The following is a 17,033-nucleotide window of genomic DNA, read 5'->3' as shown; positions in this document are numbered from 1 at the left end:
AATCAATACTGATAACACTGAGAAGCAGGAAAGAAATGTCAGCTAATTAATTCAGAAGACCTTCTAACTATTGCTACATAAAAAGCACCTTTTTTTTCCCCATCCTTGACATGGTCGGTTAGTTTTCATCTTGTTCAAAGGCTTCACAGATCAAGCTAGGACCTTGCAAGAGGTCCTGGAGGGGAGTTTGGTACCACGCTGAGACTGACAGGGAAGGGGGACCCTGAAGGGAAGTTTGGCATTGAAAAATGCTGAGTTTGCATATCCCTATGCATTTATAGAAACAAGTGCTGTTGGCATCACAACTCTCTAAAGGAGGCATCAGTAAGCTTTGGGTTTTCACTAGTTCAAACTGCCTGCAGCGACTGGGGCGAGGCAAATCTGCTTTGGGATTCTCCAGTTTGGGATTCAAGGCACAAAGCTCATGGAATGTTTTATTTATCTGGTAAAATGGTGCACAAGAATTTTTTTTGTGACTTCCATTTTTCCTCTGTAAAATAAACACCTTTAGTAAAGAGGTCCAGGTCCAAACAGGATTGGAAAAGTTAAGAAACACAGCTGGGCTGCGTTTTACAATAAAACAGCACAAAAGCCAATCACAAAGAGTAGGTGGAAGATGATATCTGCAAGAGAAACACAGACTAAATGTTAGTACTTCACTGTCAGCTGCCTTTCACGGTCTCTTCCCACCCCCATCAATGCAACTGCATGCCCCTAATGTGGCTCTGTCACCATATCAAGTTTTAACAAACAGGCTTTGAAAGGGCTTTTTGAAACCCTCTTCAAATAGAAATGCTTTTAGACATCTCTGTTAACCCAGTGAAACCTGTGTGTTCGTTTTTGGGAAAGGGGTGTGAAAATACAAGAAAGTAGTGTTCAGTATTGGAAGTTATTGGTATGATTTTGTTGTCCAGAGTGAGAGATGTGACAAAAGGAGGAAAACAAAGTGTAGAATGTTGAGAAATAAAATTTGATTTTGAAATACTTCCCTTTCTGTCATATTTACCAGGTCTTTTTTTGAGCTATGGGTTTTATGTTGACAGAGTCACTCAAAATCCATATTTGGGATTGATATTTTCATTCTTTGCTGTTTACCTGAGAGTGTGTAAAATCTGGATAAACCTTTGCCTGTATAAAATAAGAGAAAAAGATAACATTGGGATAGCGTGTTTAAAATAGGGCAAAGTGCACCAGCGTGCTTTGTAAAAGCAGAACAGATAACATTTGCCACATTTTGAAATTGTGGATATTTCTTCCTCTTGGCTTTACTGTCTGAAGTTATAAAAGGATCCTCACTTCTTTTCTCTTCTAAAATTGATGAGGTTTTACCGGTGCAACATACTGAATTGTAATAATGCTGCTGTACATGTATTTGCCATTTTAAATTGGCTCGCAGTTTGGGGTGGATATAGTTGATAAACTAGTGTAAAGGGCTCTAGGGAAAACGTGATTTAGGCATACCTTGTTCCAAGGACCTGTTTCAAAAGATGCACTGGATCCACTGGATTAAACCAGCTCAGGGATAAATTCCTGGTGCCTCCAGAAGGCAGTAGTTAGAGGAAACAGGTATTTTATAATGGGAAGACCTGATGGCAGTTCAGTTTGTGTATCAGGAGGGATAGGCATGAAGGGTTAACCCACCAGGGTTATGGTTATGCTGCAGTACCAACCCACAGTGTAAAGAGGAGCTTTCCTGCTGCTTCTAAGCCCAACCTCTCTCCCAGACCTGCGCGATCCATCAGAGCTTGTCTGGGCTGTCGCTGAGGTCAAACGCAGGTGAGCCGAGTTTACATTGCTAACCTGGTGTGGCCATTTATCATTAATGCCAAATGGGTTCCTTTACTCACTTTGTAAATGAGGAGAGTTTCACTGAGCTTTTCTGCCAGAGCCCTGAGCCTGGAGGGGACCAACTTCTGTTCAAGACTCTTGCTGCCACAGGGGAAGGGGCTCTGGCAGAAGGCTTTGGCTCCCTCTGCTTGCTCCTGTGTCGTGTGCCACCAGTGGTTCCCAACTTCATCGCTTCCCAAAGGGAGAAACATCCCAGAAACTCAGTCACTTACTGCGTACAGTGATCTCCGCCACTAAAACACCTCCGGTTTGTTCCATGCGCTGTTTTCGTTTGTCACATGTCTCAAGAGATCAGAGAGAAAGCCATGTATACCAAAAAAAAAAAAAAATTAAAAAATCCAAACCTAATTCTAATGTTTCCAACCAAGGAAATGAAATCTGTGGCAATATTGCTGCATATTTTCTAGAGATTTTTTTCCCTGTAATTATTGGGTTTTTTTGGTGCAGGAGAAATTTAAGGACAGTCTTTACAGTGCATTTTCTGAGGATTTTGGTGTGCCACAGCCCTTACAGTGACCGTCAGTGTAAGTGCTCTTTTCAGCTGTGAGATGGCAGGAGCCCAGATGGGTCTCCACTGGCTAATCACAGGTCCTCCTGGGCTGCCCTTCCCACCCTGCCTTAAACAAACCTCCTGTCAAGGAGGAAGGGGGGGAGCTGAGCTCCATCTATTTAACCTGTCACCCCTGTGAAGGCTTCTGTTGTTGTTTATTGCTAATTGTAATTGTTGCCCATTGGGTAGAAACAGGAAGCACCGAATCCCTGCCGTATAGGTCATCTCATGTACAGCACTAATGACTCCTGTCACAGCTGACAAGGTCTGTGTTGGAGGCAGCGGTTTACAGATTAAAGGTCCTTGTCCGTCCCCTGACCTTTGCAGATCCCCAGCTGCGGGCATGGTTTTTACAAACTCAGCATGTGGTAATTCTGGTTATAAGGTGCTTGTAAGCATAGACCCCCAGCTTGGTTCAACCTTAATTGCGGCAGACCACCAGCTGCATTTTTGGGGCTGGAAGTGGACTCAAGGGATGTTAGCTTGATCGAGCAATTATCCTTCGCTGGAAGGCGAGGAGGGAATTCCACCCTGTGCCTGTAAGGATGATGTAGATGTTTGGCAGTACTGTCAGAAAAGCAGATACGGAGTACTGGTTTTGTGTTTTCTTTTAACTCCAGTCTGGCTGGATAAAAAGTTGGAGAAATCTTTAAGAACAAACAAAATCTAAGTCCAGAGTTTTTTCTTTTACCTTTGAAACTTAGAATTTCCAACAGTGCAATTTCATCAATCATGCAGGTTTTGCATAAATCAGTGCCCCCTGCTTGGTGCTGAGGCTGGGTGGTAAATTGCTATCTTAATTTGGCTCCTGGGCTGAGAAAGGGTTTACAAAGAAAAGTTGGTTTGACCCAAAGTGATGCTTTCACTTCTCCAGCAAGAAATACATGTTGCTGAAACGACAGCATGTTGGCCAAGGAGTGTTTTGGGCTTTCATTTCAGGTTAAATAAAATTTGACTTCATTTTATAGCAATGACATACTCATTGCATGAGAGAAAGAATAGTGAAGGTCTGACTTACTGAAAGAGAGAGAGAGAGGTCTTTAAAGAAGGACACGTTAGTAACCCTCACCCTTGCAGCAGCTGGTGCGAGCAGTGGGCACCTCCCCGCGCTAAACAACACGCCTGCATAGCACCCACACCACATTCCCACCTGAGGTCACCAGAACCTACTACTCTTCAACCAGGGTTCCTGCTCCAGTGACAACGTATGTATTTCATGAGAACAGGATGGCTGCACGAGCAGTAACTTACTGCAGCACTGGAGGACAGTGGAGAGGACTTTGCCTGGGCTGGGGGGACTGGGAGGTTTGGTTTGATTAGCGACATGCCTTGAGTCAGGCTCTCCTGCTGCCCCGTGGGTGCCCTTAGCACCGAGATATTTGGTAAAATGGAAAAAGCTCTACTTTCTCCTTTTTTTTTCAGGCTTGTGTTTAACTGCAACTGTTTGTCTGATAGAACTGTGGTCTGGGATATTGACAGGAACTGAGTTTTTAAATGTCTACCTTATTTCTCAATACATTTAAACAAGTTTCCCAACGTTGCATGCAGCACCTGTGGCATGACAGGGGTCGGGGTGCAGGGCTGGCCACTCGCGTTCACGCACGGCGGTGGCTCCAACTACTAAAAGCTCTGGCACTGGCTCTGCACCCGACGTGCCCTCAGGGAGGTCTCGACATCCTCTGTCTGAATTTAGCACTGCATGTTTCTCTGGGAGGGAGGCCTTACCACCGGGCAGGAGAACTTCTCGCTGTCGCAGACGTGCGTCTCGCAGTGCAGCCAGACCTTGGACAGCTTGGGGATGTTACGGAAGCGGAACGCGTTGAACTGGAACGTCGCCCGGCTCGTTTTCCCGTTCTCGTGTACGAGGATGGAGTTGTCCGTGGCACACCTGTGTTGTATATGGAAAAGCAGTGTTAGAGCCTCCATGGCTTCATTGAAACATCTCCTGAGGTGGCAGTCTGATGGCTGCATTTGCCCTGCTGTGGGCCAGCTTCTCATCCCCCAGCCCCTGGCTCTCCATCGTCCTCAGGGCTGCGCTGGGCAGAGGTGCCCCCCTGGGTCCCACCAGCACCTACCCCTTGGTGATCAGAGGCCAGTGGATCTGGTAGAAATACTCCGAGGAGGGAGTTGCCCAGCAGTTGTTGAGAACAACTTTGAACCTGGGAAGACACAAACCCCAGATTAGCAAGGAATGTCATGATTGCCAATTTATTAATTATTACTCCTTCCCTTGCCTACCTGTCACTTAAGCCTTTAGCTTCCACTCCAGCAAATATGTCAGAACCAATTTCTGAGGTTTCAACGACGAAAGGGGCTTCTTTTATACTTGAAAACTTGGCATTCTTTGAAAGACAAAGAGAAAAGCATTATACATTAGTAGTAACATGCAAAGCAAAGGCATGTAGCAATGTCAGACAGCTCTGGACAGACGGACTCCAAAGTCTGGGTTCTTATTACCTGCAAACTCCAAACTCTACACCTAGCAGTAGGACTATTGCAAGCCCAAGAGGGTGTTTAAAAATCTTTTTGTTAATGTTTGGCTTATAACGATAAAAAGCGATAGAATGTGATGCTATTTGGATTGTGGTATGTGTTATATCACAGCATGGGTGGGAAGCGAGCTTTCTGCTGCATCTGACACACCAGAGGCGGTATGGAAAGCTGGTGGGAATGAGAAACTGGAGATGACTGTATGGAATGGGAATGGGGTTGGGAGATTGCCACGTATAGGGTAAAAGGAATGAAGACAAGCAGAAATTGTGTGCCTGTATGCAAAGGTTCAGCGCCCTGTGATTTGTACTTGTGGTGGCCAGCATGGTGAGAGCTGAGGGGACACGAGCGTGCAGAAAGAGATCTGCCAGCTACAGTTATTCAGCCACTAAAAAGTGGGACTGCTTAAAGTAGTGCAGTGTGTGGTGCTCAGGTGAGAAAGTTTGGTTACAAATACACTGAAGTACCCACCTTAAATCCCACTGCTTTTTATTGCTGGCACCAGAACTATCTAAAGAGTATCATGTTTAGTCATAGCATTGGTTTACTTAGTTAAATTTACACAGCAGGAGTGGGTATATGTAGTTCTAGAGCTGTTGGACTACCTTTCCCTGACTGTTCTTGCTCAGTTCCCTGGTACTGATTTTCTTACGTACCTTTCCTCGCCTACACAGTGAGGTGGCTGTGAGGCACTACAGTATTCCCACTGCAACCTCTGGTAGATTGGATGCACTGAAGGCTCAAGGCTGTGTCTAGATTAGTTGATCCGTGGCTGTCAAGCGCCCTGAGACATTCTCATTTAACCAAAGATTTCTGCCAAAGGAGAAAACTTGCGGAAGTCCTGTCATAAAACTCCTATCAGTCTTGTGCTAAAATGAGTTGAACCTGGTATAGTGCTTCTTTTTCCAAACTCTATTGCTCTGCACTGTTTTAGGGTACTGTCTTGCCTTTCTTCACAACAGGTTTCAGTGTGGAAGGGCTGATTTCCATTCAGGCTCCAGCCCCTCGTGCTGTATCGCAGTCCTTTGCTGTTAATGGTGTGTCACAGGTGAGGCTGAAGCGTTTCCCCTGGATTACGCTGCAGCTTCGGCACTGCTGCTGCACGAGGGAATGGGCACATGAAGCACCTGGAAGTACGGCCCACCTGAGGCAGAGGGATGTGTCAGGCAGCAGCAGAGATGAATGGCAAGGCAAAATAAATCTTTTAATTCCATTTTGCCGGGGGGGGGGGTGGGGAGGAAGAGACGAACATCTAATTGAAATTAACCTGCTCTCCCCAGTGAAAATGTGAACAAAATAACAAAGGAGTGGTCCATTAGCTTTCTGAGCTTGTTCTGTACTTGTGCTCAGTGGGAAAACGTGTTACTAACAGTTCAGCTATTCCCTCCTTGGCTCCTGGGAGCCCCACGGCCATTAGAACAAAACAGTCATTTGAAAAAAAAAAAAAAAAAAAAGAAAAAGTACCAGAGATCCATTGCTCACTGTCTGTCATTTGTTTTTGCAGCCATTCTGTCAGGAGTTGACAGGAGCAGTGTGGTATCTCCTGGGACCAGTGTGTACCAGTGTGCCATAGATCAGAAAAAAAAAAAAAAGACCACGTGGGTTTTCATGTGGCATCCCAAGGCTGCCGAAACCTTTAGTGATCAGTGGGTGCCCTAAAGGCAGGGTGTCAGGGGAGAGATTTCCATCAGTCCACCTTGTGCTAAATACTCCCTCTACCTGGCCTATAAATTTGACACAATCCGTTATTAGTTGTGCTTTTTCTAGCTCTGTTAAAATAGAGAGGCGACTTTGGTGCTTTTGACTGTGCTTTGGTGGAAAAAAGACCCCAGGAGCTGTGAGGAGGAGAGGGGTGTTTCAAAAGATTGGCCTGATATCCAGGGATAATGTTTTGTTGGGACCAAAATTCCAGCATGACTGAAAGATCTCTGAGGAACACGAAATATCTGTCGGGTGAGAGGACCAGGAAGCAAACTGCAAGGGATGTGGATGGAGCTTTGCTGTACGTATAGAGACTGCGCGATGGCAGTGGTGCCTGCAGATGCACGCTGCTCGCTGAGTGGGACTACAAAAGACTTTTGCTTTTTCTTATAAAACCCCTCAGCATGTTAGAAATGTGTCTCTCAACAGGAAAATCTACCTGATTTGGAGGGATTAAGAGAACAGTTGGCATATGTCTGCTCTGTTCAGTTTAAGTATATCCTCGTTAATCAGCAGAAACAGGGACCCCTGCAAACCCCACTGTAATTATCTGTTAGAGGCTGGTAATGTGCTCTGTGACACACACAAGTCAGGAGCAGCAGCCCTTGGTGGTTTTTTTCCCCCCCAGCTCTTAGGCTGATGCCTGGGAAAGGTGACGGCAAAACGCTGGGTGGCAAAGAGCACTTACAGAGTAGAAGTTGAGGGACAACTGACTTTCAAATGAGCCGGAGCTCCCGTTCTTCACGTGGACGGTGGCCACCCTGAGGACATAACAAAGTTTCTGTATGAGTGAGATGCGGTGCTGAAGATGGGGTGAGGCACATTCCCTGAAGAGGACGTACCTTTGGTCAAAGGCAGCCTGATTCACCAGGTAGTTGGCACTGTATGTGCAGGTGAATGAGTAATTCACGGGCTGGCTCTTCACAATTACCGACGAGTCGTTGGAGACGATGGAGTTGTAGAAGTGATAAACGGGGTTCTTGAACTGTAGGTGGCAAGACAGAGAAATGTAGGCAGTACTGAGTCTTTGAGGCATCAGGAACAATTTCGTACCTTGAAATGTGAAGACTCAATCTGGTGACAGAACACCACCCCCAAAGAAACATGGGTTTGTAGCTCTTTATATGCTGTGCTGCCTATATATATGCCTTACTATATATATATGTTCTATGTAATACAGGTGCAAATAGGGGACTAAGACTCAGACTAATATCACTTAGTCTGCAAGTATTTTGCCTGTAGATGCAAGGCACGAGGATTTGATTCTTCCTCCTCCCTGATACTGGAGTTTGCCTCCTCCTTCCATCAGTACTTAAAGCCCACTCCAAGCTGAAGCAAACGGGACTCTCACAAGTGAGTCCAGTCAATTTGACTGGATGTGACAAGTGATAGGAAGAGAGGAAATGGATTCAAGTTATGTCAGGGGAGGTTTAGATTGGATATTAGGAAATATTTTTTCACTGAAAGGGTTATTAAATATTGGAATAGGCTCCCCAGGGAGGTGGTGGATTTGCCATCCCCTGGAGGTGTTTAAAAAAGGGGTAGATGTGGTACTTAAGGACATGGTTTAGAGGTGGTTTTGTCAGGGTAGGCTAATAGTTGGACTTGATGATCTTAAAGGTGCCTTCCAACCTCAGCAATTCTATGATTCTGTGATTTCTAAGTCCAGCTCAGAAGTGCTGACCTTGATAGTCTTACCTCCGACTGCGTCCCACAGTATGATTTGTTTTTAGGTGACAGGTCTGGGATTGTGAACTGGTAATATCCTGAATCGTGGATCCCATTGTAGCAAATACCTCCAAGTGCCAACTGATTAACCTCCCATCCATAGGGACACTCCGGAATTTTGGTGATGATGGTTTTAGGATAGCAGTATACCAGAATTACATCTGAAAGGAAAATAGTATACCTAGAGTGATATTCAGTGGTGGTTTGCTTTCAAAGAGGCAGATCTGCACCCCTACTTTCCATTGGGATTAAACTTCTTTGAGCAGAGATGTGTGCTGGAAGGTCCCTTAATGTAAGCAGCTTTTGCTACACAAAACTGACCTTTGGGTTGTTAAATTCTGTCCTCTTTGGAACAGTTTGGCCTTTGCCTTCTAATCAGTGCAGAACTTCATGTAAATTTTTGATCTTTCTGGAACAGCTGATTGAGGAGCAGAGACCCTGCTGAGAAACCCGAAGTGAAAAATTGCTGCACTGCAATCTGTGAGATTATGCTGCAGAGCTGGCTTCTCTAACACCACTGACTCCGTGAAAATAATACTGGTGAAGGTTTTTGTTAGGCTTCAGTAGGTGCGCACCTTTTTGTAGCAGTGTCAGATCTGGGATGTGATACATGCTCTGCCCTTTCTCTCCTGGTACCGGCACTGCAGTGCCAGCGCAAACTGAATTTCTAGAACTCTCAAGTTAAAAGCTAAGGTCTAAAAATGAACCTAGTGCTGTTAATGGCAATAATAAATGAACTGAAAAGCTTAGCCCTGTTAATAGCAATAGCAAACGAACGGAAATGCTAGCCCTGGTTAACAGCAATGGTTAATCGCGGTGCAGTATGTTTCCAAACATGGTGATTGCTAATACAACTGTGAATATTGACCACCATAACTTACAGACTGATTGCTTCATGATAGCAGAATTGGACATTTTTCAAAGAGAATCAGGCAGTGCAAATTTGAATGTCTGATGGGAATTTAAAGGGCAAATATTGACTAAACATTAGTGACCTGAAAATTGAGAAAGACTTCCAATTACTACAGTCAGAAAAAAGACACCTGGCCTGGAATTATTCAATTATTTCCTTTAAAGCCATTGACACTCTCGTTTTTATGATAAAAGCCTGATTTTGCAGCCTTTTCATGTCTGCAGAAGGTTAGGGAATACTCAGGGAAAGTCAAATAACAGTGGACCTTAACAACTAGCTCCTTTCTGGTCAGCAAACCTTCAGCCCACACTGGCTGATTCTGCTTGTGGGGATGGTCAGAACTGTAACTCTGGAGACTTTACAGCTATGAAAATTTCTGCAGTTCAGAGAAACTGCTTGTGCAGATGAAGGTACTGACATAAATGGCTAGAGGGCCAAATACTTAAAATATACCATGCAATTACTGGCAGTAGACTGACAACAGTCACGCACATAAAAAGCAACACTCTATACTGAGGCATATTCCCATGCAGTTCTGAACCACATTTCTTAATTGTACTGAATTCTACATTACAGGTCTGTCTGGCACCAGATCATTTGAGTTTCTAGGTAGAAATCAGTGTGCAATTAGGGGCTTGGCATCAATGACTTTTGTTTTTTTCTCGTTTAATACAGCAGAGTGGTTCAGGAGCTCAGCCCAGCACGTTTGCTCACCACTGGTCCTTGATTGCAAGCAGTGGGACTAAAGCCCACCTTGGGCAGCAAAGATCTGCTGCATATAGCCTGTGCTGTTTGCAGTAATAATTTCTAATTGTTGATAATTTCTAATTGTTGTTGTTTTCTTCGCCGTTTTATGCCTAAATGCTGCTTGTGCTTAACTTTATTGCGCTATGATTATTGTGGAGTTAAGCATATGCCTGATTCTCTGTGGGGCTAGGACTTTAGTGGCACTGCTTTACTGTGCTAGCTGAAAGCAGATCAAGAACAGAAATGTAAGAATTAGCTCTCCAGAATCCACAGTTTAACTTTCTGAAGAAAAACCTTTCCATTTTTACATAGAAAAAAAAAACCCAAACAACCCTTTGGCAGCTTAATTACAAGAGAAGATCATAGGAGACTTAAGTTATTTTACCTGCTTTATTTGGACTGCAAGGCCCCGCAAGAGCTTGAGCCAAGATGACCAGCAGATAAATAGTAAGAGTCACCATTTCTTGCAATGATCTGAGGACACAGGGAATAAAAGCTGAAATTGTCTTTTAAAATTGGAAATAAAAAAAAAAAAAATTGCATTGGCTGCAGACCCAAACCTGTAGCTACTGTTAAACATGTTCTTCTTGCAGAGAGAAACAAGTAACAGTACCGCTATTCTGTCACCCAGCTTAATTGCATCAATAGGATAAATACTTTGAAGACCATTATTATCACTGGATCACTATTGTGACAATTTTACTATTTCCATTTAGTGGTGGCTTTGAATTATTCTATTTTTTCTTCGTTCTTGTAAAGAGTCTAAACCTACAGTGTTAGTATAACCAAATGAAACTGAAACAATGGGATCGGAAAAAAGAGGGAATAGAAATTACTACAAGAAATATGATGAAATAACATACATATTGTGCTTTTAAATTTAAAGCTGAGACTATTTTCTGTGTTGATGGCTATCCTGATAGATATAATCTTAACTTCATGTAGCTCAGTTTTGGTAAATTATGCATTTTCTCCTTTACGGCTAACCATTGCGTTGTCAGGAAAACATACATAGCAGTAATTTACATTTCCACTTCGGGCCTCAAACCTGCAAGCTGTTTCCCACAGGGAGAAGCATGTACAGCCTGTGGGATTGGGACTGGAGTTCTCATGTTTTCCCTTTGCAGCCACTCATCAGTGTCTGCCCTCTTATACACATCAATGAGCAGACTTTCAGAAGTAACAAATATCATTTAGGTGAAAAAAAAAATAAATATTCCCGATTAAGTATTCCCAACAAAAAGAATCAATTTCAACATTTTCGCTCAGCCTTTATTCAAAAAAATATATTTATAAAAGGCTCATACAGTAAATTTCAGTGGCAATTCCTTCTAATTATAATCCTATGCATTCTACAAGAAATAAAGTATAATACCTACGAGACAGGAAGAGGCTGAGTATTTCAGATTTTCATTCCGGTCTTATTCCAATAGCTGTGCTGTCGGCTCTTCCCAAGATGTCTTCTTTCAAATGAACCCAGCTGGTGTTATCTCCGCTTTATATAAGCAATCTTGTAAAAGGAGCCCATCTCTGGTTAAATCTCAGCCCGCCGGTATTGTCCAGTGTGGGAGGAAAAAAAAGTTATAGAAAAGCAGTTCTCTTCCCCTAGATGGGACTGTATTGCTGCTATTTGATGTTTTTAAAAGTCTTTCTATGATGGCTTTTTACAGATTTTGAAAATAATTGAACAGAAACCTGCTGAAGGTATATAACTGGCACAAAATGTTTGTTTTACAAGTTAATGAGGGAAATGCAGATTTTCTGCAGAGGTAAAACAACAGTTTCCTTCTAGAATTCAGTGAAAATGTATTTATAGGAAATTCTAGAATTAGATGCCTGTCGTGAATGGCTTCTTGACAATGTCCAGCAGACAAAAGTAATTTTCACAGATGACATATCATCTTTGGCGTTCTTTTACATATTTTTTCCAAAAGTTCACAGGCATGTAATCTCAGTTTAGGTAGGATCTTCCATAAACCTAAGTATCATGCAATCTAATAATAATGCATAATACTATGTGTGTATAAGACCATGTAATATACATTAAATATTACACTATAGAATGTGTAAAATTGACTGCTGCACTAAAAATGGAAACAAATTTGCTCTTCATATGACCATCAGTCATGTGGTTGCGTGTGACAGTCTTGGTCAGCTGGTAAAATTTTCTGGTGACCTGTTACATCCTGTTTGTGTTAGCTTTTAGTGAGAGGCCCAGAAAAAGGACTGGTGGGGGCTGCTGCTGCTTTACATGCCTGCATAGAAAATGTGGGCCATGAACAGTTGTGCCATGTAAGCTGGCGTGACCTCAACTTTGGGCATCTGCATATCCACCCGGATCCGAGTGCTGTTGAGTTACGCGTGCTCTGATCTCTGGCTTGAGTCACAAAGCACAGAGGACCTCCCTGACCTTGCCTGTGGGACCCAGTCTTGTGGGGCTCCTCAGAGATGACTTTGGTATCTCCTTCTGTGGAGTTACGCCAATGGACAGAGCCTCATTCTGCCCCATCCGTGGCAGGGGGATGGTGCTGGTCTGGCCTCTCTCAAGCAACTTTTGGCATAGGGGGTTATGCAGTAGTAAAGCTGTTCCAGTTGTCATTAGTCTGGAGTGTTTGAGGGAGGAGGGAGTGGGATGGAAGAGCACGGTGGCCCTGACCTTAACCTGAGATGCTGGGCAATGAGTTTGCAGTTCTCCTGTGGGTGAGACTTATGGGTGCACCTCCAGGAGAACATTCACTGCTCTAAATCCAGACTACAAGGGGTGTCTCAAGCCAGATAGCATGAGCAAAGCATGGCCGTGACTACTGCGTGCACTGTATGAGATACTAGCTCTCACCCAGCCATGACGGTGTCAGGGTGAATCTACAGTGATATGAAAATATTTATAAATAATTAGGGTGACTTCTGCTTCTTGCAAACTGATGCAAAACTCTAAAGAAAGGTTAAAAAGCCTATAAAGTTCTGTGCGTAGTTTAAAAAATAAACCTGAAGCTAGACCTGAAGCTTTGTAAGGATTGCAACATAGAGCACATAATGTTGAATAGGCTGCTCCCACTGTTCTTGCGAGCCAAATCCTGCAAGCCATCATGTTCTGATTTAAATGAGATTACTTACAGATGTACACATGGATAAAATCCATTGGTGGGGTTTGTTGTTATTTTAATTGAATTAAAGAATAATCCACTGAAGAAGAACCAAAGCTCATAAATGATTTGGTGCGTCCTAACTAGGGATTATCCTCATCAGAAATCCTAAAGTAAGAAAGATTTAACTCCAGGTGTCTGTTTTTATATCCTCACCCCAAATCCTTCTGCAGGCACTGAGGCCCAAATTTGATTTCCAAAGCCCCAACTCTGACTGAATAGAGACTGTGTAAACATTCACTTTTTTTTTGTCTTTCTGCGTATGTGAGTGTGTATTTGGTCTGGAACCTGAAACCAGGGACTGGTGAGACATTATGAGCCACACTGTTGTCAAGTGTGTACAGCCCAGAAACAAGGGGAGGGTTTGCAGGAGAAAGCTTGTGACTTTGGGCATGAGAAAGCCCTCACAACCTTGTACAAACCAATTCTTAAGGGATCAGATTCGGCACTGGGGTTGGACTTGGTCTCTCAGGTCTGCCCACACAGGGCTGATTTGGAGCATAAGACCTTGATTAGGCATAGTGTAAACACCTTGCTAAAAATGATGTAAGTGGTCAACCTCGCCATAATATTAAAAAAGCACTTGAAACACAGATTAGCTTTGTTCTGATGATTTTTAGCAAATAATGTACTTAAATAATCATTGGTGTAAGGCTACAGGTTTCAGTGGAATTACTCCAAGATGGATTTCGTCCCATAATTTTTGAAAGAAAATAAATCTCTCACTATCTTCTCACAGAAAAGTAATCTCCATGTACATAATACCCCTTTTAGGTGAAAGGTAGAAAACAGAATGAAATCCACGAAACAAATTTGGTAAAAGTGCCCGCTGGTGCATAGTAGTTTGCATTTGCATAAGAAACAAGCACAAAATGTACCTAAGCCAAACAGCATTTGATACCTGCTCTGATCAAAGGTGAAGGCTCGGGGAAGGGTTAGGTTTCGCTCAGTAATTGCACACACAGAAGAGGGAAAACCATTAAATTGCAAAGCAGACCATTGAGGTTTGTTGCATTTCCCTGACTCGCTCCAAGCCCATTGAATAATCTCAGCAATCAAAGTATCTGTAAAGATTTTGAGAAAGAGCAAATGAAGGCCTTATTGTGAATTTCACCTACAAGGGCAGCTTGTCTCTCCAGCTTTGTTCCTTGCACTGTGATGGAAAGCTGTGCGAATATCTACTGTCTGGTTCTTACACGAAGAAAACGAGGTTCTGCTATTTGAATCTGCAAGGGATCTTGTGACATCCAATTTTCATTATTTTGGATAAGCTAATAAACCCGAAGAGCCCCTTAGCTATATGCAAGGACTTTATAGGGTAATAAGGATCAATGGAGACAGCGAGCTGATTCCAGGAGGAGTGAGATCTGGTGACAATCACCTAGAGGCTGCAATGTAATGATGAAGGTGTTTCCAACCTCGAACCGAAACCTGGCATACCCAGTTTTGTCTGCGATAAGGAGTGTATTTATCCCACAGGTGTGGAGCCATCCATGCTGAGTCTGGAAGCATGGTAACTGCATTGACATTGGGCCTGATCTGAGGCAATGGGTCCTGTTGGAAATGCGGCACTGTGTTGGTACAGTCAAACTTGTCCTGGATCCTAAGTCTACAATGAGCCGTGCTGTGTAGACTCATTGCCTCCAGTCATAAATACCTGATGGATTTCAGCATTCTTTTGCCTTTTATAGAATAAATACCTTTCCAATGGTTACTCATGGCACGTGGCTGGTCACTTCAGCACGTGGTTGAGTCACCATCCCTGGAGGTATTTAAAAGACACGTAGATATGTCACTTAAGGACATGGCTTAGTGGTAGACTTGGCAGTGTTGGGTTTATGGTTGGACTTGATCTTAAAGGTCTTTTCTAACCTAAATGATTCTATGATTCTATTGCTATGAATCTATTCTATGATGTTTCAGCCTCGTGAGCAGATGATAGAACTGTGCAGGTGCGTAACAGAGCACCTGGAACCCACAGATACCCTGCGCTTAAGTCCTCAGGTGGCTGACGTTCTTCAATAACTGCACAAAACAAATCAAATGCAGGGGAAATTAGAGGAAATAGTATTATGGAAGAGGGAGTCACATAAAAATCAGGGATGGAGGTTCGGGCCACCAGAAGAGAGTCTTCTGCTCTAAACTTCTTCATGCATCACCTGTCTGACTGTGTAACTACGCAACACTGAATCATAAGTTTTCAGCAATCACCTGCAGCCATACACTTTGGGAGACAGTGCTGCTGTTGGTACATGCACTCCCTGGGGTGTGGGTGAGCACAGATGCTCAGCTGAAGAAGCTTTCCCTCGACATTTCTGCTGTCCAAGGCATTCACACAGACATTAACAACACCAAGTCTTGCCAAGCACAGAATTGTGGCTGAAGTAAATAACCCCATTTCATGTTCATTTGAATGCCTCATCCTGTTGCTGTTTAGCTTTGCCAGCATATTCAGAGTATTATTCTTTGGAAGCTTCTCCAGCAAAGTTCTGCCTGGAGTTCGCTACTGTTGGAACAAAGCTTCTGTTTCCAGCTGAGTTTCCTTGAAGCCTTTGTGTGGGTAAGTAAGTGTTTTGTTTGGCACATTTTTTTGCAGTCTGTCTTGGAGCTAGCTAGTTATGCAGGATAAGGGTTTGGGGCTTGATTTAATGAAGACATGGGACTTGATTTACTAAAGGCATGAGACACGTAAAACAGGTCATGCGAGACCAAAACTGATGACTTACACTGGTCACGTGAGACCACAACCATCCTTGGACTGCCACCTTTTGGAGATGCCTAAACTTGCCAGGCACTTGATTCATTTGCCTAAACAAGGCATGTATTGCATTAATAGGTGCTGTAAGGTGGCCAAGATACCCGCAGCTGTGACACGGGACCTCTAGGAGAGTCGTGCTTTGAGAGTGGGATCTGGAGGCCAGGCAGGATACTCAAGGACATCTTAAATGCCACGGGATGTCTCTGTGTGGGCATCTGAATTGAGACCAACCAGGCACACTGCTCTGGTTGGCTTGACATTCATTTTCTTGGAGGTCTAAGCACCCCTGCATGCTCTGCGGCACACGTGCCTGAGCGCACTCCAGTCGGCACAGTGCCCTCACATTGTTCATTGAGTGCCCAAGGCTAGCTTCTAGGTAGAAGTTAGAGCACTTCTGGGGAAAAATAGCTTTGAACTCTACAGGCGAGGAGAATTGCATCGGATCTGCCGTAGTGCTGGGCAAGGGCTATGACCACCAGGCCTGTCTTCTCCATCTGTCCTTTGAAGAGAGCGTGGCTGTGGCTGCTGGGCTCAGCTGCCACTTGGTATCTGCCATAGCAGAACTGTAGGCATTTTCTGTTGAGAATACGTGGATCAAGCGTAGTGGAATGATGTTGCTGGGCAATAGCATTCTAGAATCACCTGGATGTGGCCTAAATGGCTTCTGAGGTGCCTAAGTGCTTTTTTGGATCTCAACCATGCCGTCCTGTATAACACCTTGTAAGCCTTTTAGGTCTTGTTATCTCAACAACAGGTCTTGATCTCTTGGCAGGGGGGTGAGGGGGGAGTATTTTAAGGGGAAGGTGAGAAACAAGGTAGAATGGACTCTTTGTGTCATTCATTAGTTTAATCTTCTCAGGTTGGCAGCTGGCTCTGACACAGTAACCGTTGCTCTTGCTCCAGTAATACTCTCTTTTCTGGATGTTATCCCACTAGTGCTGGGAAGGTTGCAGCGATATGATGTTTCTCAGCTTGGATTGGGGTATGTACTACAGCGTTGAGAGGGTGTGTAGTAGCTGCCTGATCTTCTGCCTGGTTCCTGGCCATGGTGCGTTGGCCATAAATAATGCTGCTCCTCCAGCCAACACGCTTTGCTACAGAAGAGCTGACAAAAAAGGACTGCAGTGCAGTGAGGTATTAAAAATATATTAAAGG

At 43.8% G+C, this 17,033-nt stretch overlaps 1 protein-coding gene across 1 annotated transcript; it reads right to left on the bottom strand.

Moving 5' to 3' along the window:
- Positions 1–420: 420 nt before the first annotated feature.
- TECTB (tectorin beta) lies at positions 421–11,414 on the bottom strand. The gene is made up of 11 exons (XM_009881560.1): positions 11,357–11,414; positions 10,363–10,451; positions 8,288–8,478; positions 7,432–7,574; positions 7,278–7,350; positions 4,637–4,740; positions 4,474–4,557; positions 4,124–4,286; positions 2,061–2,130; positions 1,096–1,128; positions 421–623 (listed from the first exon to the last, which is right to left on the bottom strand). Exons 2-11 carry the CDS (start codon positions 10,436–10,438, stop codon positions 571–573), a joined length of 990 nt encoding a protein of 329 aa, XP_009879862.1. The 5' UTR covers positions 10,439–10,451; positions 11,357–11,414; the 3' UTR covers positions 421–570.
- Positions 11,415–17,033: the final 5,619 nt, after the last annotated feature.

Source organism: Charadrius vociferus, unplaced genomic scaffold (assembly GCF_000708025.1).
Source record: "Charadrius vociferus isolate BGI_N301 unplaced genomic scaffold, ASM70802v2 scaffold282, whole genome shotgun sequence".
In the NCBI taxonomy this organism is placed as follows: domain Eukaryota; kingdom Metazoa; phylum Chordata; class Aves; order Charadriiformes; family Charadriidae; genus Charadrius; species Charadrius vociferus.
This window is presented reverse-complemented; position numbering and strand designations above follow the sequence as displayed.

Coding starts and splice junctions, on each gene's coding strand:
- TECTB (XM_009881560.1), bottom strand. CDS start 10,438: ATGGTGACTCTTACTATTTATCTGCTGGTCATCTTGGCTCAAGCTCTT. Junction 4,741..7,277: donor TGTCCCTCAACTTCTACTCT/GTAAGTGCTCTT, acceptor TGTCTTTCAAAG/AATGCCAAGTTTTCAAGTAT. Junction 2,131..4,123: donor AGAAGTTCTCCTGCCCGGTG/GTAAGGCCTCCC, acceptor TGATCTCTTGAG/ACATGTGACAAACGAAAACA.